At 37.6% G+C, this 15,818-nt stretch overlaps 1 protein-coding gene across 1 annotated transcript; it reads left to right on the plus strand.

Moving 5' to 3' along the window:
- The first annotated feature begins 5,151 nt into the window (after window positions 1–5,151).
- On the plus strand, window positions 5,152–12,170 carry LOC103326743 (uncharacterized). The gene is made up of 10 exons (XM_008228983.2): window positions 5,152–6,007; window positions 6,535–6,665; window positions 6,794–6,856; window positions 6,998–7,087; window positions 7,271–7,436; window positions 7,908–8,100; window positions 9,258–10,096; window positions 10,581–11,192; window positions 11,276–11,341; window positions 11,848–12,170. The coding sequence occupies exons 1-10, from the start codon at window positions 5,273–5,275 to the stop codon at window positions 11,953–11,955; spliced, it is 3,003 nt and encodes a 1,000-aa protein (XP_008227205.2). The 5' UTR covers window positions 5,152–5,272; the 3' UTR covers window positions 11,956–12,170.
- Window positions 12,171–15,818: the final 3,648 nt, after the last annotated feature.

Here is a 15,818-nt window from a genome sequence, read left to right on the forward strand (position 1 = left end):
TTTGCCATACTATATTACGATTGACCTTGTGCACTTGTGAGTATAATTTGTGTTTAGACTAATCTTTATAATCTCCATTTTTCAAGTTGTCTAAAATTCACAACAGTTTGGATCTTTGAAAATAAATTCAGAGGGTACCCTAAAAGGTGTCTTATGCTGACGCCTAGATGCTATTACCGTGCGTACGCTATGTATTTTCTACTACCATTCCTTGTTTATATGTCCACACGATAATAACATCCAAACGTTCACATAGGAGAAGAACTATATATATACCTATAATATCAAAGAGGTATGTAATTGTTATCATATTTTATAGGACTACAACAAAACACCCCTTAGATGTTTAGGATCATTCTCAATTTGGGCCATGGGGTTTCAATTTCATCAATTTACACCCTCCAACGTTTTAAGATTTGATTAATTTACACATTCCGTTAATTTGATTGTCTAGGCTTCTATTAAATTGGCAGGGGAAGTGAGGGACCCACTTTTGTGCTGATGTGTCAATAAAATTAATCAAACGAATCTTTAAAATGATAAAATATTAATATTCTTTAAAAAAATACTAATATTTTTAAAGCATAATTAATACAAACAAACAAAAACCAAAGCCTTTCTCAACCAGTCATCCTCTATCTCCGCCCAACAGACCCTTCTTGACCTCAACGGTGCCCTAACCTCAACCCACGACGACTAGGGGATTGAGCTTCCCCCAAAAATCACCCAATCAAAATTTGCTGAAAACGAATGAGATGACATAGCCCAATGAATTGGCAGCCCCACGACTACGTCGTCGCCTTTGCCATGGCCTACGCCCAATAGCAATGCCAAGCATCGACCAACATCCAACATCGATCATTTCTAGTTTTCTAGGTTGAGCAGAGGAGATCTTGAGGTGAGGCGCAATTGTTTGGGAGGCAGTGACTGGAGGCTGACAGGACAGAGGGTGAAGGGTAGATTAGGAAAGGAAGAAAGGGATAGTGGGGTCAAAGTTGAATGGTCAATTTAGACTAAATGGTCAAATTAACGAAATGTATAAATTAATCGAATCTTAAAATGTTGGGTTGTAAATTGATGAAATTGAAATTTTGGGGCTTAAATTAAAAGTGACCCAAATATCGGTTAACCCTATGACATGTAATTGCACACACACAGGCCATGAAGATGACGGACGCGACAAGTATCCAATCATTTTATACAATAAAAGTTAGGGTTAATTACAGTTTAGTACCTTGTACTTACAACGTTAAGGTATGTCAGTACCTAACTTTTTAATTTTTACAATAACATATCCCGAATTTTTAAATTTATTCTGATGTGGTTCCTTCGTTAGGATTCCATCAAATTTCTCTGTTAGTTCTTACATGTCCCATATTTTTCAATTTTTATTAATTTTCAATTGATTAAAATATGAATAAAATATTAAAAACAAAAAAAAAACAAATTTAAAAATAAATCTCCCCCTCTTCTCCTGCGTTTCCCACCCCTTGCGATTTGCTTCTTCCCCCAACCTGAATGCTCCACTGTACCCTCAGACCAAGACAACGTGTACTCGGAGTTCCATCGGATTTTCGAGCTTTTCCGAACGGCTTTTGCAAAAGGGCTCCAGCGTTTTGACGACGTCGACGTTTTGGACCCGGAATCGAGAGCAATTGTCCCAGTTTCTCAAGAACACCAGCTACTGGGCCCAGATTCGCGATCAATTTATGCAAGAGATCTATGCCCTTTCTGTTTTCCTTCTTTTTATTATCTTTCCATGAGATGTCTAGAAACAATTCTCTTGGTCTGAGGGTACGGTGGAAGATTCAGAATTTTTTTTTTTGGGGGGGAGGGTTCTGTGGGTGTTGGGTTTGTGGGGTTAGGGTTCTGGGTTCGTGGGTTTTGAAGGTTGGTAGTCATGAGGAATGCAAGGAGAAAGGGAGGGGGGACTGAGTCTCGATTCCGAATTACCGAAGCAAATTATCGCATGTAGATCTTTTTGGAGGATCCTATTTTCCTGGCATTCAGGAATTCTGTTAAGAAAATTTAGGTCATGTTGCAGACAAGATTCTCGCTTTAAAATTTGCATTTCACTTCTGATATTAGTTTAAGATTTTGCACATACAGATTAATCAAATATGGATTTTTTGTTTTGTTTTGGGAGAGGGGGGTTGAAGAAAATCGCAGGGGGTATGAGTTATGTGGATTATGGGTTCGTGGGGTTGGGGTTGTGGGTTCGTGGGGTTTGAAGGGTGGTGGTCATGAGGAATGCAGGGAGAAAGGGAGGGGAAGATGAAAATCGCAGGGGTGGGATGGGTTCTGTGGGGTCTGGGGTCGTGGGTTCTGGGTTCGTGGGGTTTGCAGGGTGGTGGTCATGGGGAATGCAGGGAAAAAAGGGAGGGGAAGAAGAAAATTGCAGGTGGGTTATGGGTTCGTGGGGCTGGGGTTCTGGGTTCTGGTCATGGAGGGAGAGAGAGAGAGAGAGCAGTTGGGTTTCAAGATGGGTTTGTGGATTTTGACCCCAAAATCCCAACTTTAACAGAAAAATAGGACAAAAGCTAAGATGATGAAAGATGGATCAAATGGGTTTCTGGACTGCAGAAAGACCAGCCAAGATCAAAGGAACAATGGAAGCGCGAGAGAGAGAGAATACAGAGAGAGAGGGAGAGAGAGAGATTTATTTTTTAATTTTTTTTTATAAATATTTTAATCAATTTAAAATTAATAACAATTTAAAAAATATGAGACCCACAATGCCACGTAGGCAATTAATAGACAGATTTGACGGAAACTCTAACGGTGGAATTGGATTGTAACAAATTTACAAGCTCAGGATATGCGATTGTAAAAATGAAAAAATCAGATACTAACATGCCTTAACCTTGTAAGTACAAGGTACTAAATTGTTATTAACCCTAAAAGTTATAAAGCTATTATTCTAAAAAGGTTGGAAACTGAATCAATTATTTTTGGGGTTCTCTGAAATGTCACCGTTCTCATGTAAATTTTATTGTTGTTTATTGAGCAAGAAAGTATTAAACAACAATAAAAACCCACTTGCTCTGCCTCCTTCCCGCAGTAATTGTCTAATGACCTCATACAGATAATTTGTGTAAACATCTGGGCTAAGCTGAAACTTAATTACCTTTTCAAAATGCAACTCATCACAACCAAGTAAAGGGTGGTAGTCATGAGGAATGCAGGGAGAAAGGGAGGGGGAAGATGAAAATCGCAGGGGTGGGATGGGTTCTGTGGGTTATGGGTTCGTGGGGGCTGGGGTCATGGGTTCTGGGTTCGTGGGGTTCGCAGGGTGGTGGTCATGGGGAATGCAGGGAGAAAAGGGAGGGGGGAAGAAGAAAATTGCAGGTGGGTTATGGGTTCGTGGGGGCTGGGGTTCTGGGTTCTGGTCATGGAGAGAGAGAGAGAGAGAGAGAGAGCAGTTGGGTTTCAAGATGGGTTTGTGGATTTTGACCCCAAAATCCCAACTTTAACAGAAAAATAGGACAAAAGCTAAGATGATGAAAGACCCAGATGGATCAAATGGGTTTCTGGACTGCAGAAAGACCAGCCAAGATCAAAGGAAGCAATGGAAGCGCGAGAGAGAGAGAATACAGAGAGAGAGAGAGATTTATTTTTTTTTATTTTTAATATTTTATTTATATTTTAATTAATTTAAAATTAATAAAAATTTACAAAATATGAGACCCACAATGCCACGTAGGCAATTAACAGACAGATCTGACGGAAATTCTAACAGTTGAATCGGATTGTAACAAATTTACAAACTCAGGGTATGCGATTGTAAAATTGAAAAGCCAGGCATTAACATGCCTTAACCTTGTAAGTACAAGGTATTAAACTGTTATTAACCCTAAAAGTTATAAAGCTATTATTCTAAAAAGGTGGGAAACTGAATCAATTATTTTTGGGGTTCTCTGAAATGTCACCGTTCTCATGTAAATTTTATTGTTGTTTATTGAGCAAGAAAGTATTAAACAACAATAAAAACCCACTTGCTCTGCCTCCTTCCCGCAGTAATTGTCTAATGACCTCATACAGATAATTTGTGTAAACATCTGGGCTAAGCTGAAACTTAATTACCTTTTCAAAATGCAACTCATGACAACCAAGTAAAATAATAGCAAACAATATCTTACATTTTATATTGTTGATGGTGAGAATCATTACTGTATCAGAAAATCATTCATGAAAATATAAAATTATGTTTTAATGCCATGGTGAGGTCAGATGAGTACTTACGTTGGCATGTATAAAAAATCAACATGATCATCGATCAAAATTCAGGGTCTGACGTTTGCAACGTGGCATTTCTTCTCACCCAACATGTTGTGTCAACACAACGTATCAGACGGTTTAGTAAGAAAATATTACCTTAGAGATACTCAAAACGATCAACGAAGATCGGACGGCTACAATGATCGAATGATTATATGATTTTATTGGGTCTTCATCCAGCAGCTACGTAGAAATTCCTTGTGATGAAGGAGTTGGTGTGAGTTGGATCGTCCTTACAATAAAGTTGAAATTTGGGAAAGCAGAAGACTTGTCCGAAAGTGTATTTTTCATGGTGGTAGTGTGGTAACTCCTTCTACAAAGGAATAATATATTGACAAGAAGTCATTAGAATTAGGTAACAAAAACTGGAAAACGTTACAAACTCCTACAAATGACGATGCAGTTATTATAAAACAAACAACATAGCTGAAGTTACCAAATGCGTTCGCTAAATCTATTCACCAAATGATATGTCAGTATATAGGAAATATTGTATATGAAGGTTGTTTATTAATGTCATCTCTCTAGAGTGTCTCTGTCAATGTACGTATTATCTCGTCAGTATATACGCTAATACCTTACTTATTAACAATAAACACCCTATAAAGTAAAACCTTATATTTGAATTAATCATACACCACAAGATGATTTTTTCATGAATGAATAAAAAAAATTGGCGAACAACATTGATGGTGGCTGGTAGGACTTTAATATAAGGTAGAAAAAGAGGCATGAAGCTATCTCACATGCTTTGTAATAACTATTGTTGGGCTTGAAATTTGATGCAAGATTCTCCATCTCCTATAACTACCCTCCTTCCCACCATATGTGGACCCCCACAAGCACAACCTTCCATCTCTCTCTCTCTCTCTCTCTCTCTCTCTCTCTCATGGTCCTTTGGATATGGAGGCCATGGAAAAGAGCAGTTGTGTTCCAAAATTGGAAGTTAGTCCTTTAAGGAGTTCAATACTGTAAGTCTTGTTTTTTTGTTCAGATGTGGTCCATATGCGCCACCACAAAAGATTCAAACCAACCAAACTTGTACTTGGCACCACCTATATATCTTAGTTTTGAAGCCTCTCTGTTTAATATCTGCCTCTCTCTCTCTCTCTCTCTCTCTCACCTTTTTAAGGTTCTCAGGACCACCATGTCCATATCTCATTTGATATTCTTTATCTGGATCCTTTTGATAGTGAAGTGTTTTGTGGCTCTTGGCTCTGCATCATGGTGCCAACACCAGTTTCTTGCCCAAACCAATAGACAATTTGAGCAGAAGACAGATAGGTTTTGGGAGTTCAAAGAGCAAACCAACAGCTGGGTTGAAGTTCAATTGCCCTATGATCTGGTGTCTTGTCTTAATGATAACTGTACTATAGTTGGTTCAATTGAGGGAACAAATAACAAAGAAGAGCACATAGAAAACCAATCGGATGATGTTCCAGGAAAGAGGGAGAGGGTAAAAAAGAATGATGGTTATGGAGGAGGATTGGAGAAGGAGAATAATTCTGATGTGGTTTTGCCTCTGAGAAAGAGAATTTCTTTGACCAAAATGTCTGATATGTCCATCTGGGTCACTGGTGAAAGTGGGTCAATCTATGAGAGGTTTTGGAATGGGGTCCAGTGGGTGATGGCACCCCATGATTTGCCAATATCAGGAGCTCATGCAATCTCTGTTTTTATTGTCAATCATACAGTTCTTGCTCTCTCTGAATCAGGAAATCTATATCAGGTACTATAATTAACCCACCAGATGCACAAATTTATATCAGTTTAAATTCATCTTTCTGAAATATATCAATATATATATATATATATATTTTGCAATCTTCTTCCTGCTTGTTCCAAATTTTACTTGGGTGGGAATCTATTTTTAGATATGAACTGGCAAACCTTTGATCAATTCATTTGTGTAAGTAGATTTTCCCACTGTATTCTAAACTGATCACCAGAAACTGTTTGATTTACTAGCTATGTTAGATGAAAACTTGGATCCTCTGTGGATGTATTTTTTACTGATGTTGTGCTCATGTCCAGTTTCGGACCAGGAAGTCTGAAGAATTCATCATAAAACAGTTCTAAATCATCTTTCTCTTTATCTGCACGTGTCATATTCTTGCAGTAATATCATATCCAGGCTGATAGAAACTCTAATTCATGGAAAGGGGCTTACTTAACTGCAAGAGTGTTCTAGTCTTTTTGTACTAGCTGTTTTATCATATACCTTCTTCATCATATGTTTCATTTCTGCACTTTCAGATGAAAATCAGTGAGGGCTCACAGCCTATTTGGGTAGACTTTACACCTACACTCAGTCAAAGCACAGATGAAGAAGGAGAACAAAGTTCTGTGATCTTAATTAAGTCTGGTCTTGTTTCATATGATGGAGAGTGAGTATAATTTCACTTTTGGAGTGAAACTTACATACTAAGAAAGCTTACCCGAATACCTTCACCGAAAAGATTTAGAAAGTTGAGTATCACCTTATAACACCTTGATTTTGCTACATTGCTGCCAGGAGAGTCTATTTCTGCACGAAAAAAGGGACTCTGTTAGAACTTAGAGAAATTGAGCCTCCAAGGTAAGAATCGCATATACACAAGTGAAAGCATCACACCCAATGCTGAGCCTTAAGTTTGAATTTCAGTCTCGATTTATACTGTAGATGTCGATGGGGAGACTCTAATTTCACTTGGGCGTTTGTGCTATAAACATAGAACAGATGGGTAGATCATGGACAACCTCCTGGTGCAAATGCTGCAGCAATAGCTGATGCTGCTGGTATTAGAACAGATGTAATTTATACCATAAGGTAACTCCTCTCTTTTGCATTTGCTCATGCGCTCGTATCTTCAGTTAGTCAAACCATCATACAAGTCAATTAAGCCCAATGAAACCTTAACCCCGAACTCTTTGCTATGTCCGTGGTTACTCAAAAAGAAAGGATAATTTTGAGGTTATCAAATACAGCATAACATGTAATTGTAAATTGCAGTTCTGCAGGTGATCTTTATGAATATGATAGGAGCTCAAAACCATCATGGAAGAAGCATATATGGAGAGAAGGAACAGCTTATGAAGCTTCTCTAATACCATTGACGGGGAGTACTTTACATGGCGCGAGTGGAGATCATTCTATTTCCCTGTTTCTTCTAACAAAGGTACTCCTGCATTTTCATATTTATCACTTCTAAGACTGACATTCAGCATTGAAGTGAAAAATAATTTGACAGATTTTAAGTGTATAGAAGGGAAAAAAACTAAGTAGAGTTTGGTGGCCAGCTGTAATGGATACCCTAATAACAATCTGGGAACAACTCAAGCTAATTAACTCTAAAACTTATATAACTATTAGATTGAGTATTGAACCTCTGGATGAATCTTGAAGATCTGAAAAAACATTTGTTCATTAGCAACTATATAAACATGAACTACAATATGCTGATCATATTAATTTTTTCTTTTAACTGAATGCTCAAACTATTCGAAGCTAAAAGTTACCTTCCATTTAGAGAAGACAGAAAATTTGTCTCAGTACTATTATGTAAAAGCATTACCTCAGTGCTGTTTGTGTGTTACATTTTCTTTCCAAATTTGAAACAAAACTCTCACAACATTTTGCGTATAAGCAGGATGGTAAACTGGTAGAGAGACGACTGCACCAAAGGAAATGGAAATGGGTAGTTTATGGAAGTCCAAAGGATCAGCGCCTGACCTCTATCACACCAGTGCTGCTGCAGGATGACACAAACGGAAGATTATTCTCGTTGTTTTTCACCACCTCCACTGGATCAGTTTTCGAATATCAAATACCAAGACAATCAGGTCAGTTGAGGAATTATGGAAAAAATCAATTATTCCAATCTTATAAACCGTACAACTTGAACAGAGTTTTCCCAAATTCAAATCTTTCCCTCCTGTGATGTTCAAAAATATACCAATGTGATAACTGAAAATGTATATTATATTGTTTGCCACATCACATAACAGAAGATTAACTTCAATTAGTTATGCTTCACTGAGGATCATATTTAGGAGGAACTTTAAAAGCGAAAATAAAACAGTTCCTTATTGGAATGAGCTGATAAACCAATTTCAAGGCGAAACAGTCAGCCTAATTCTCGATATAGTTTGCTAGCAAACGAGATGCACTCATCTGTTCTATGGAAGTTTCATCAGAGGTTGCAAGGAGGTTATAGTTTAACATAAGCTCCACAAAAACTGTGCTTCCACATCCTAGTCATTCAAGAGTCTAAATAACATCTCATGACCCCCACCCCAAACAAAGTATGAACATACAAAAGAGCTACAAAAGCAAACCAGACAAGAAAAGAAAACCAAAGTAATTTGCCTATCAAAGTTTATGTGGCTTTCAAAATCATACTTCAAAATCATACTTCTTCAAAGTTGCTTTAAGACATTGATTAGTTACTGTTTAAATTTATTCTTGAGATTGAAAGATGGTGAGAAAAGAAAGGAACTAGACCACATAAACACTATAAGCAAAAGTGATGTTTTGCAGGGCCTGATAGCAGCAGATAGTTAATAAGGCTAAGAAATTGCAGAATCAAGTGATCACACAGCACCAATCATACTAAGATCCATGCAACTGAATTACAGTATAATCTGTACCTAGGAATCTTAACTTATTCATCAGGCCTATTCGACCAGGAAAAATAAGAAAAAGATAAAAGAAAGCAAGCACTATGTAATAAGAAAAAGATTATTCCATTACTACTTAGGCCAAAATTTTAAAGCAATGTGCGATTGTACCTGTTTAAGAAATTGATAATCATGAGATCTATTTCTTTGTGAAGCATATTATAGGCATTCATGACCAACTGTACGTTGAATTTTAATAAGATTAACTATGAAGCACTTCAAATTTTGATTTATAGAAGAGAAGCTGATAGACTTATGATGATACAAAACTGAATTCTGAATGTGCACCTTAGATCTAAGAGTTTCCCACATTAATACAGGTATTGCTCAAGAGAACCAAATTCCAGAAGCATGGGTAAGCCATATACATCCCCTACATGCAAAAGTTGCCAGAGGTATTAGTGGACTACAAATTCACATTGGTAGGATTCTGTTTCCACTGGATGATGGAAGACTGGCAGAACTTCATCTATCAGGCTTAGGTGGTGAAAACTCTGGTCCATCTCATCCAGTAATGTTCCGAAAGAAAGCAGCAGTCAAATATTTGTGGTCAATATTAGATGCCCCAGAATCGGAAGGCTGGAATGCAGAATACTGCGTAGAACAGCGTGGACCCACAAATTGCATCACAGGCGTAAAAGATGAGCCAAATGATTTAGGAATTGCAAGAACAATGACACGAAGGCGAAAAGGAAGCCAGGCACAGCAGCATTACTTAACTCCAGGAACATCAGGTAGTGCCCCAACAAAACCTCTGGAAGAATACAGTTTTCCTGACAACTGGATTAACACAAATTTCCATTTGAGAGCGATGCATGGAGGCAGATCATTTTTCCTCATAACAGATGGTGGTTTTACTTTTGAATATCTTTATACTGAAAATGTATGGATGTGGCTGAGGCATGAGCACTCAACAGCTATTAAGGGTGCACTAGGAAACTACAATGGAAGCTTGTATGTCGTTGACGCATATGGCAGTGTGCTTCTAAGGGAAAGGAACAGCAATGATCTAGCATGGATAAATTGCACTGCCTTGAGGAAAGGAAGGCAAGTTGTTGGAGGTCCTCCATGGGATGGAATTCCTGGCAGAACTATGAGAGTGACAGCAGAAGACGCCCTCTTCTTTGTGAGCAGAAATGGCAGATTACTACAGTTCACGGTAAGTTTGGAAAGGAACAAAAAAGGAAAATATCTACTTCTGTGAAGATTCGATGACCTTAAATTTTAAAAAGAAAAGATCACAAACATATTTACTACGGCATTATCTTAAGTCTGATGTATACCTCACTATGCAAGCATGAAACGAAAGCAAGAGCTTTCATCATAATTGATAACATGACTGTCATACATCACATTCATATCACCATTACCATCATCATAGTTGCATTTGAAAAAAAGTCAGTGTTATACTGGATTTGTGACTACCAATGGTCATGAGCTTTATGAGTTTAAAGAAAAGGTTTTATTCTTTTCCAGTTATGCTAAAGAAATGTATTAGAGGTATATGTATACTGGAATATATTTAACAATTTGTGAACATTAAATAAAAAATTAGTTGTAAAGGGAAATAATATTGTTATAATTTCACAAATGATGATATCACTACAGTTGGTGACAGACTGACAACTTATATTCTTCCATAGGTTGCCCTGAGGAAGTTCAAATGGAAAGATTGCCGAAACCCTCCAAATACCAAGATTGCCTCTATAGTAGATCAGGAACTGCTCAGGGAAAACATAGTGTTTGTTGTTGGAAGGAATGGTCGGCTATATCAGTATAATAAAGTGACTGAACTGTGGCATGAGCACTACCAATCTCAGCATTTGATTCTATCAAGACTGCCTGGAACTGCTATGAGGCCATCATTGCTTTCACTAACAAGTTCACTTTTCATGCTTTCGGTAGATGGAGGACTAGTTGAATACCACTGGAACACATTCGATGGATGGAATTGGGTAGAACATGGAAGTCCGCATAAAGTTGTGACATTGGTTGGTTCACCCGGTCCATCCTTCGAAGGTAATCAACTGTTTCTTATTGGCTCCAATGGAAATGTTTATCTGAGGTATATGGATGAAATGACATGGAGGTGGAAGAACTGCGGTTTCCCTTTTTCGAGAAATGCGAATGTTGAAGGTCAAAGAGGTGAGGAAGGAAATGACAAGGAACAATTCTGTACTGACGTAGACTTTGCAGCTAGTTCAAAGAAGGATTATGAAGGAGTTAATGAACTAAGCAGTGACTGTAATCAAGAGGTTAGTAATGAGCTGCACTAATTGCTAATACATTGCTGATGTGAAGTTATTAAGCTAATGCTCATTGGTTTCATTTTATGCAGGTGGCACCAATACGACCAATTCCCTTGGCTGAAGATTCAATAATCTTTGAGCTAAGAGATGGCAGAGTAAGAAATTGCTATCTTAATTTACTTGTGTTAATCATTTTCCTAGTAGAGAATAAAAAAGAATTCCAGCATAACCATGTGAACATATTCTGTAGTGGGAAAAGACATATAACCTAGAAATGCCAAACAATCTTCCATGATAAGAGCAATTTTGACAAACATTAACTAGGAGTCACAGAAATCCATTGCATCATTTTAAGAACTGTGATGAAAAAGCCATATCCATCTGCTAGATCCTTAATGATGATGTCATTTATCAACACCTTTACTTATGAGCTCTTTAGATTTTCCTCATTTTCTTCTTCAATTCTAACTTAAACAACACTCATTAGCGATGGAGCATCCTTGTATTACCACAGATGTATATAATTTTATTTCAATATACATTCTTGTATTATCGAAAACCTTCTTGCAAAATGTCATTGAAAAGAAAAAAACAACCCCACAATCTAAATACCATTGTGAAAATTAATAAGGATATTGCTGAGTTTGATATTTCATTGCAGTTGGCAGAAATGCGACGAATAGAAGGCAGGCATTGGATATGGTCACGTATAATAGGCACACCTACAAGCTTATGCACAGCAAGTTACTGGACTGCCTTGGCATCATGAAACAGCAGCACAACACAGCTCTCTATGTACAAATCACACATCATGTACAGACTACTCTTCTACAATATTGCCCTTTTAACGTAGACAAGTCACAAGCCACAAGCTACTGTAAAGAAAATTTACACATTACCAACAGAACAGTTGTACAAAGCTATAACTCGATAGTAAGTTGAAATAAAACTTTATATTCAATAAATGAAGGCATTTTCATTGTATCTCATAATGTTATACATATACCTCTCTGAGCTACTTATCTATCCAAAATACCCTACTAATGGCTGTTTCCATTGACATTTGTGAAAAATTGGCATGTTTTACACCATTTAATAGCTTTTTCTTTTTCTTTTCTTTCTAAAACTGGATTTAATTGATAAATAGGATTAAAAATATTAAACTCTGTTTCTAACATAAATAATCAATCAGCGTAGGCTCTCATTATTAAAAGAACTAACCTGTTTTGCACTTGAAATGACCAAGATGGAGTCAAAATGTTAGGCAAGAGATGGGGTTGAGATCTCTAATTCTCATCGAATACCAAATTGAGATGGTTGGTTAAATGATGAAGATTAGGTTGACAATGCAACGGCTCCAAACATCCACATGTTTATGCATCCTCACGATTTCATGCTAGTAAGAGAATTTCTAAGATTAGGTAAACTCTTGACTTTAAGTGCAGTAGAACATTGAGTGTTTCCATTATGATCTTTTAATCCCATGATTACTCCTCATGGCATATAGGACATGCGTGCCTTGGTTATGTGGCATAGGACATGCTTGACTTGGGACATGATGCCTTGTTCATCAAGTTTCACTAACTTCATAATTTATATATGATGGGACCATTGGTAGAACGGTGGATCATGCCGGTGTCCTTGTCTTTTAGGTCTGTGTTGCAAAAATAGGCTCGTTTGGGCCTCATAAGAAAGGGTTAATCCAACGGCGTAAAAATTTGTGATTGTAAAGTTGTTTTTGCCAACTTTAGAAAATAAAAACGAAACTGTTACGAGCCTAAAAGCACAAGGGGTGTGAAATGTAATTGAACCATACATCCAAAATAAGAGAATCTCTCATAGTTTGATAGAAACTTATTCATCATATGTAAGTAAAACTTTCATACAAGAATTCTCAATTGATTGCATTTAGTAATCACTCTCTATTGAGCACTTATACACTTTACAAATTATCAATGTCAATTGACAATCCTATGACTAAGAACTATTTAGAGGAATGTCTCTTGAACCTATTTGATTACTTTCTCTATTTTTGATTTTCTTTGGACTATTGTTTAAGCACATAACTATAATGAGACATTTGCTATAAACAATAAACTTGCCTTTTAATAAGAGTGGTGATTTCCCCACTCATTTTTCTCCTATTTTATCCACTTACACTCCTTTTTTATAAAAAAGGAGTGTAAGTGGATAAAATAGGAGTGGGGAATAAAGCTAAAGAAGTTTAAGATATAACATATTCATAAAATATTATATCACATAATCGGCTTTTAGGTCATATTTCCAACATTGGGCTCCAAAGTTCATGTTCCCTTATTTATCCCCAAATGTGCAAGTATTCCATGACAGGCATGGTAGGCGATGTAGGCTTTAATAAATGGGGCTTATGACATGCTTGCCTTGGTTATGCGGCATTAGACATGCATGCCTTGGGCCATGATAACTTGGTCATCAAGGCCTCACGCTAATTGCTTAATTTCATACAAACGATCATGGGTAGAATGATGGATCATTTTGCTTGATTGTAGGTTCACTGTCCAAATTTAGGGTGCTTGAGTAGTGACTTGATTTCTTAAGGAGTAACTCACACACCTACTTAATTCAATTCGAAGTGTTTTTTTAAAGAAATGAAATTCATTCATAGAGTCGAAGTAGCGTATATAGAACGACATAAAACAGTGGCTTCGTTAAAACCTTCTTGAGGTACAAACCCCAGTTTAGGAAAGAGTACCACACATATCATTGACTAGCAAGAGAGTCTGAAATAGTCACTCAGGACCAATGCTAGAGCAAGATAAAATAAAATAGTAAATTGACACATAGACCTCTGACGCATAGACCTCCAATCACTACAACACAATCCAACTATCAAAAAATTCCTGCTATGAAATCATAGTCCTTTGCACAGTCACAAGACATTGAGAGCATCCGACAAAGAACACGAAGAAAGAAAACATCCACTAAGTGTTGGTGAGTACACTAAGCACACCATCTCCAGCCACCTCCAATAGTAATTGGCGATGAAAGAAGAGAAATTTGCAAGGAACAACACAAAGAATAGACTAACCCCGCAATCAAGCTAGGAAAGAAAATAAAATAAAAAGCCCCCAAGCACGCCATATCATCTCAACACTAACAAAGAAGCCTCCTATGAAAACACAGTCATTAAAACAGGCGGAGAATCAAAGATCAACTAAGGGGAGAATGAAGAAAACACCATGCAACAATAACAAAACTGGCTTAGCCACTTAAACTGAACACGGGGATCAAACACAAGAGCATTCGGCGGATGCCAAGCCCACGAATGCTCCAAGAACACATTAAGGAAAGCACCCAGGAGACTCCACTCAGCCAGTCTCCATAGGTTTATTAGGAGGAACACCAACGTTACCCAAAATTCGCAGTCCCCATTGTAAAGTAACCATCCAAACTTGTAAAGATGGGTAAATGAATGGTACCCAACAACTCTAGTTGCCAAAAATCTTGCCCAACACCTTGAAAAGGAGGACCAAAGCTATAGACCCTAGGTGAAGAGCCACCCACGCCAAATCTCTAGACAACGGTCATCTTCTCATGAAGGTAAGGCTTGAGATCGCAGATCGGTCGATGAAGAGGGCATGAGGAAAGCCACCTTCACCTTAACCGTTAACCCCAACGAAGCAACTTACACCATAGTTATCGTTGACTTGGAGACTATCTGCATAATAGCAGTAGCAGACTCGTTGAAACCACCGTACCAAGGCAACCATCAGAAATGCGAACACACAAAGGAGAAAGTGAAACACAAAACTAATGCACAAGTCTGAGAGAGAGACAACAACGAGGCCAACACCCTAGAATTGAAGAAATGAGTGACGGTAGCGACTCGACGTGGAAGAGAAATGGCAATGACTCAACATGGAAGAAAAGTGACTCAACGTTGTCAAGTCGAGGAGGGCAATGATGGCTGAACGTGGATGAAAACTAGAGTTGTTAGGCCGAGAAGGGGATAATGGCTGAACGTGAAAAACTGAAACCCTAATATTTGAAACACGTCTTTCCTCGAGTAATGAGAGAGCAACCCAAATGAGAATAAGTTTGTGGGCCCCTTTAATTCAATTCAAAGTTACTAATTAATAAAATCTTAAACTGGATTGAATTAGATTCTCATGAGCAAATCCGTGAACTAATCAAATCATGTTGTTTATGATTTACATGTCCAATATAACTTGCTAGAGTCATCCAAATATGTGATACATGAATCTCACATTTGAACTGTGTTAGGAAAATGTCGAATACTTTAGTAAGATCTAGGAACCAAAAAGTCAACTTCGGCTAGTACTTTTGGATGAAGTCTTGGCTTGTTACAAATAGTATTAAAGGACAACCCAACCTATATGTGGTACTCATGGGTCATGGTCATGACGATGAGAGAAAGGAAGTCCCTCACTATGAGGTAAAATCTTATGTCTTATGTCTGAAAGGCCAGCCTATTAAATAAGTAAACTTGATGAGGACACCAATTCCTAAAGGGTGGAGATTTTGATACCTTAAATCCCAGGTTAGACCCATGGTCTTAGGTTCGAACTCCCATGACACCTTGGCAGTGTGTGTAAGAAAATTCTCCCCCCTTCCCTTTCATAACATTGGCAC

This window comes from Prunus mume, linkage group LG3 (assembly GCF_029339155.1).
Source record: "Prunus mume cultivar Tortuosa linkage group LG3, ASM2933915v1, whole genome shotgun sequence".
Lineage (NCBI taxonomy): Eukaryota > Viridiplantae > Streptophyta > Magnoliopsida > Rosales > Rosaceae > Prunus > Prunus mume.

Coding starts and splice junctions, on each gene's coding strand:
- LOC103326743 (XM_008228983.2), top strand. CDS start 5,273: ATGTGGTCCATATGCGCCACCACAAAAGATTCAAACCAACCAAACTTG. Junction 6,857..6,997: donor AGAGAAATTGAGCCTCCAAG/GTAAGAATCGCA, acceptor AACATAGAACAG/ATGGGTAGATCATGGACAAC. Junction 8,101..9,257: donor TCAAATACCAAGACAATCAG/GTCAGTTGAGGA, acceptor ACATTAATACAG/GTATTGCTCAAGAGAACCAA.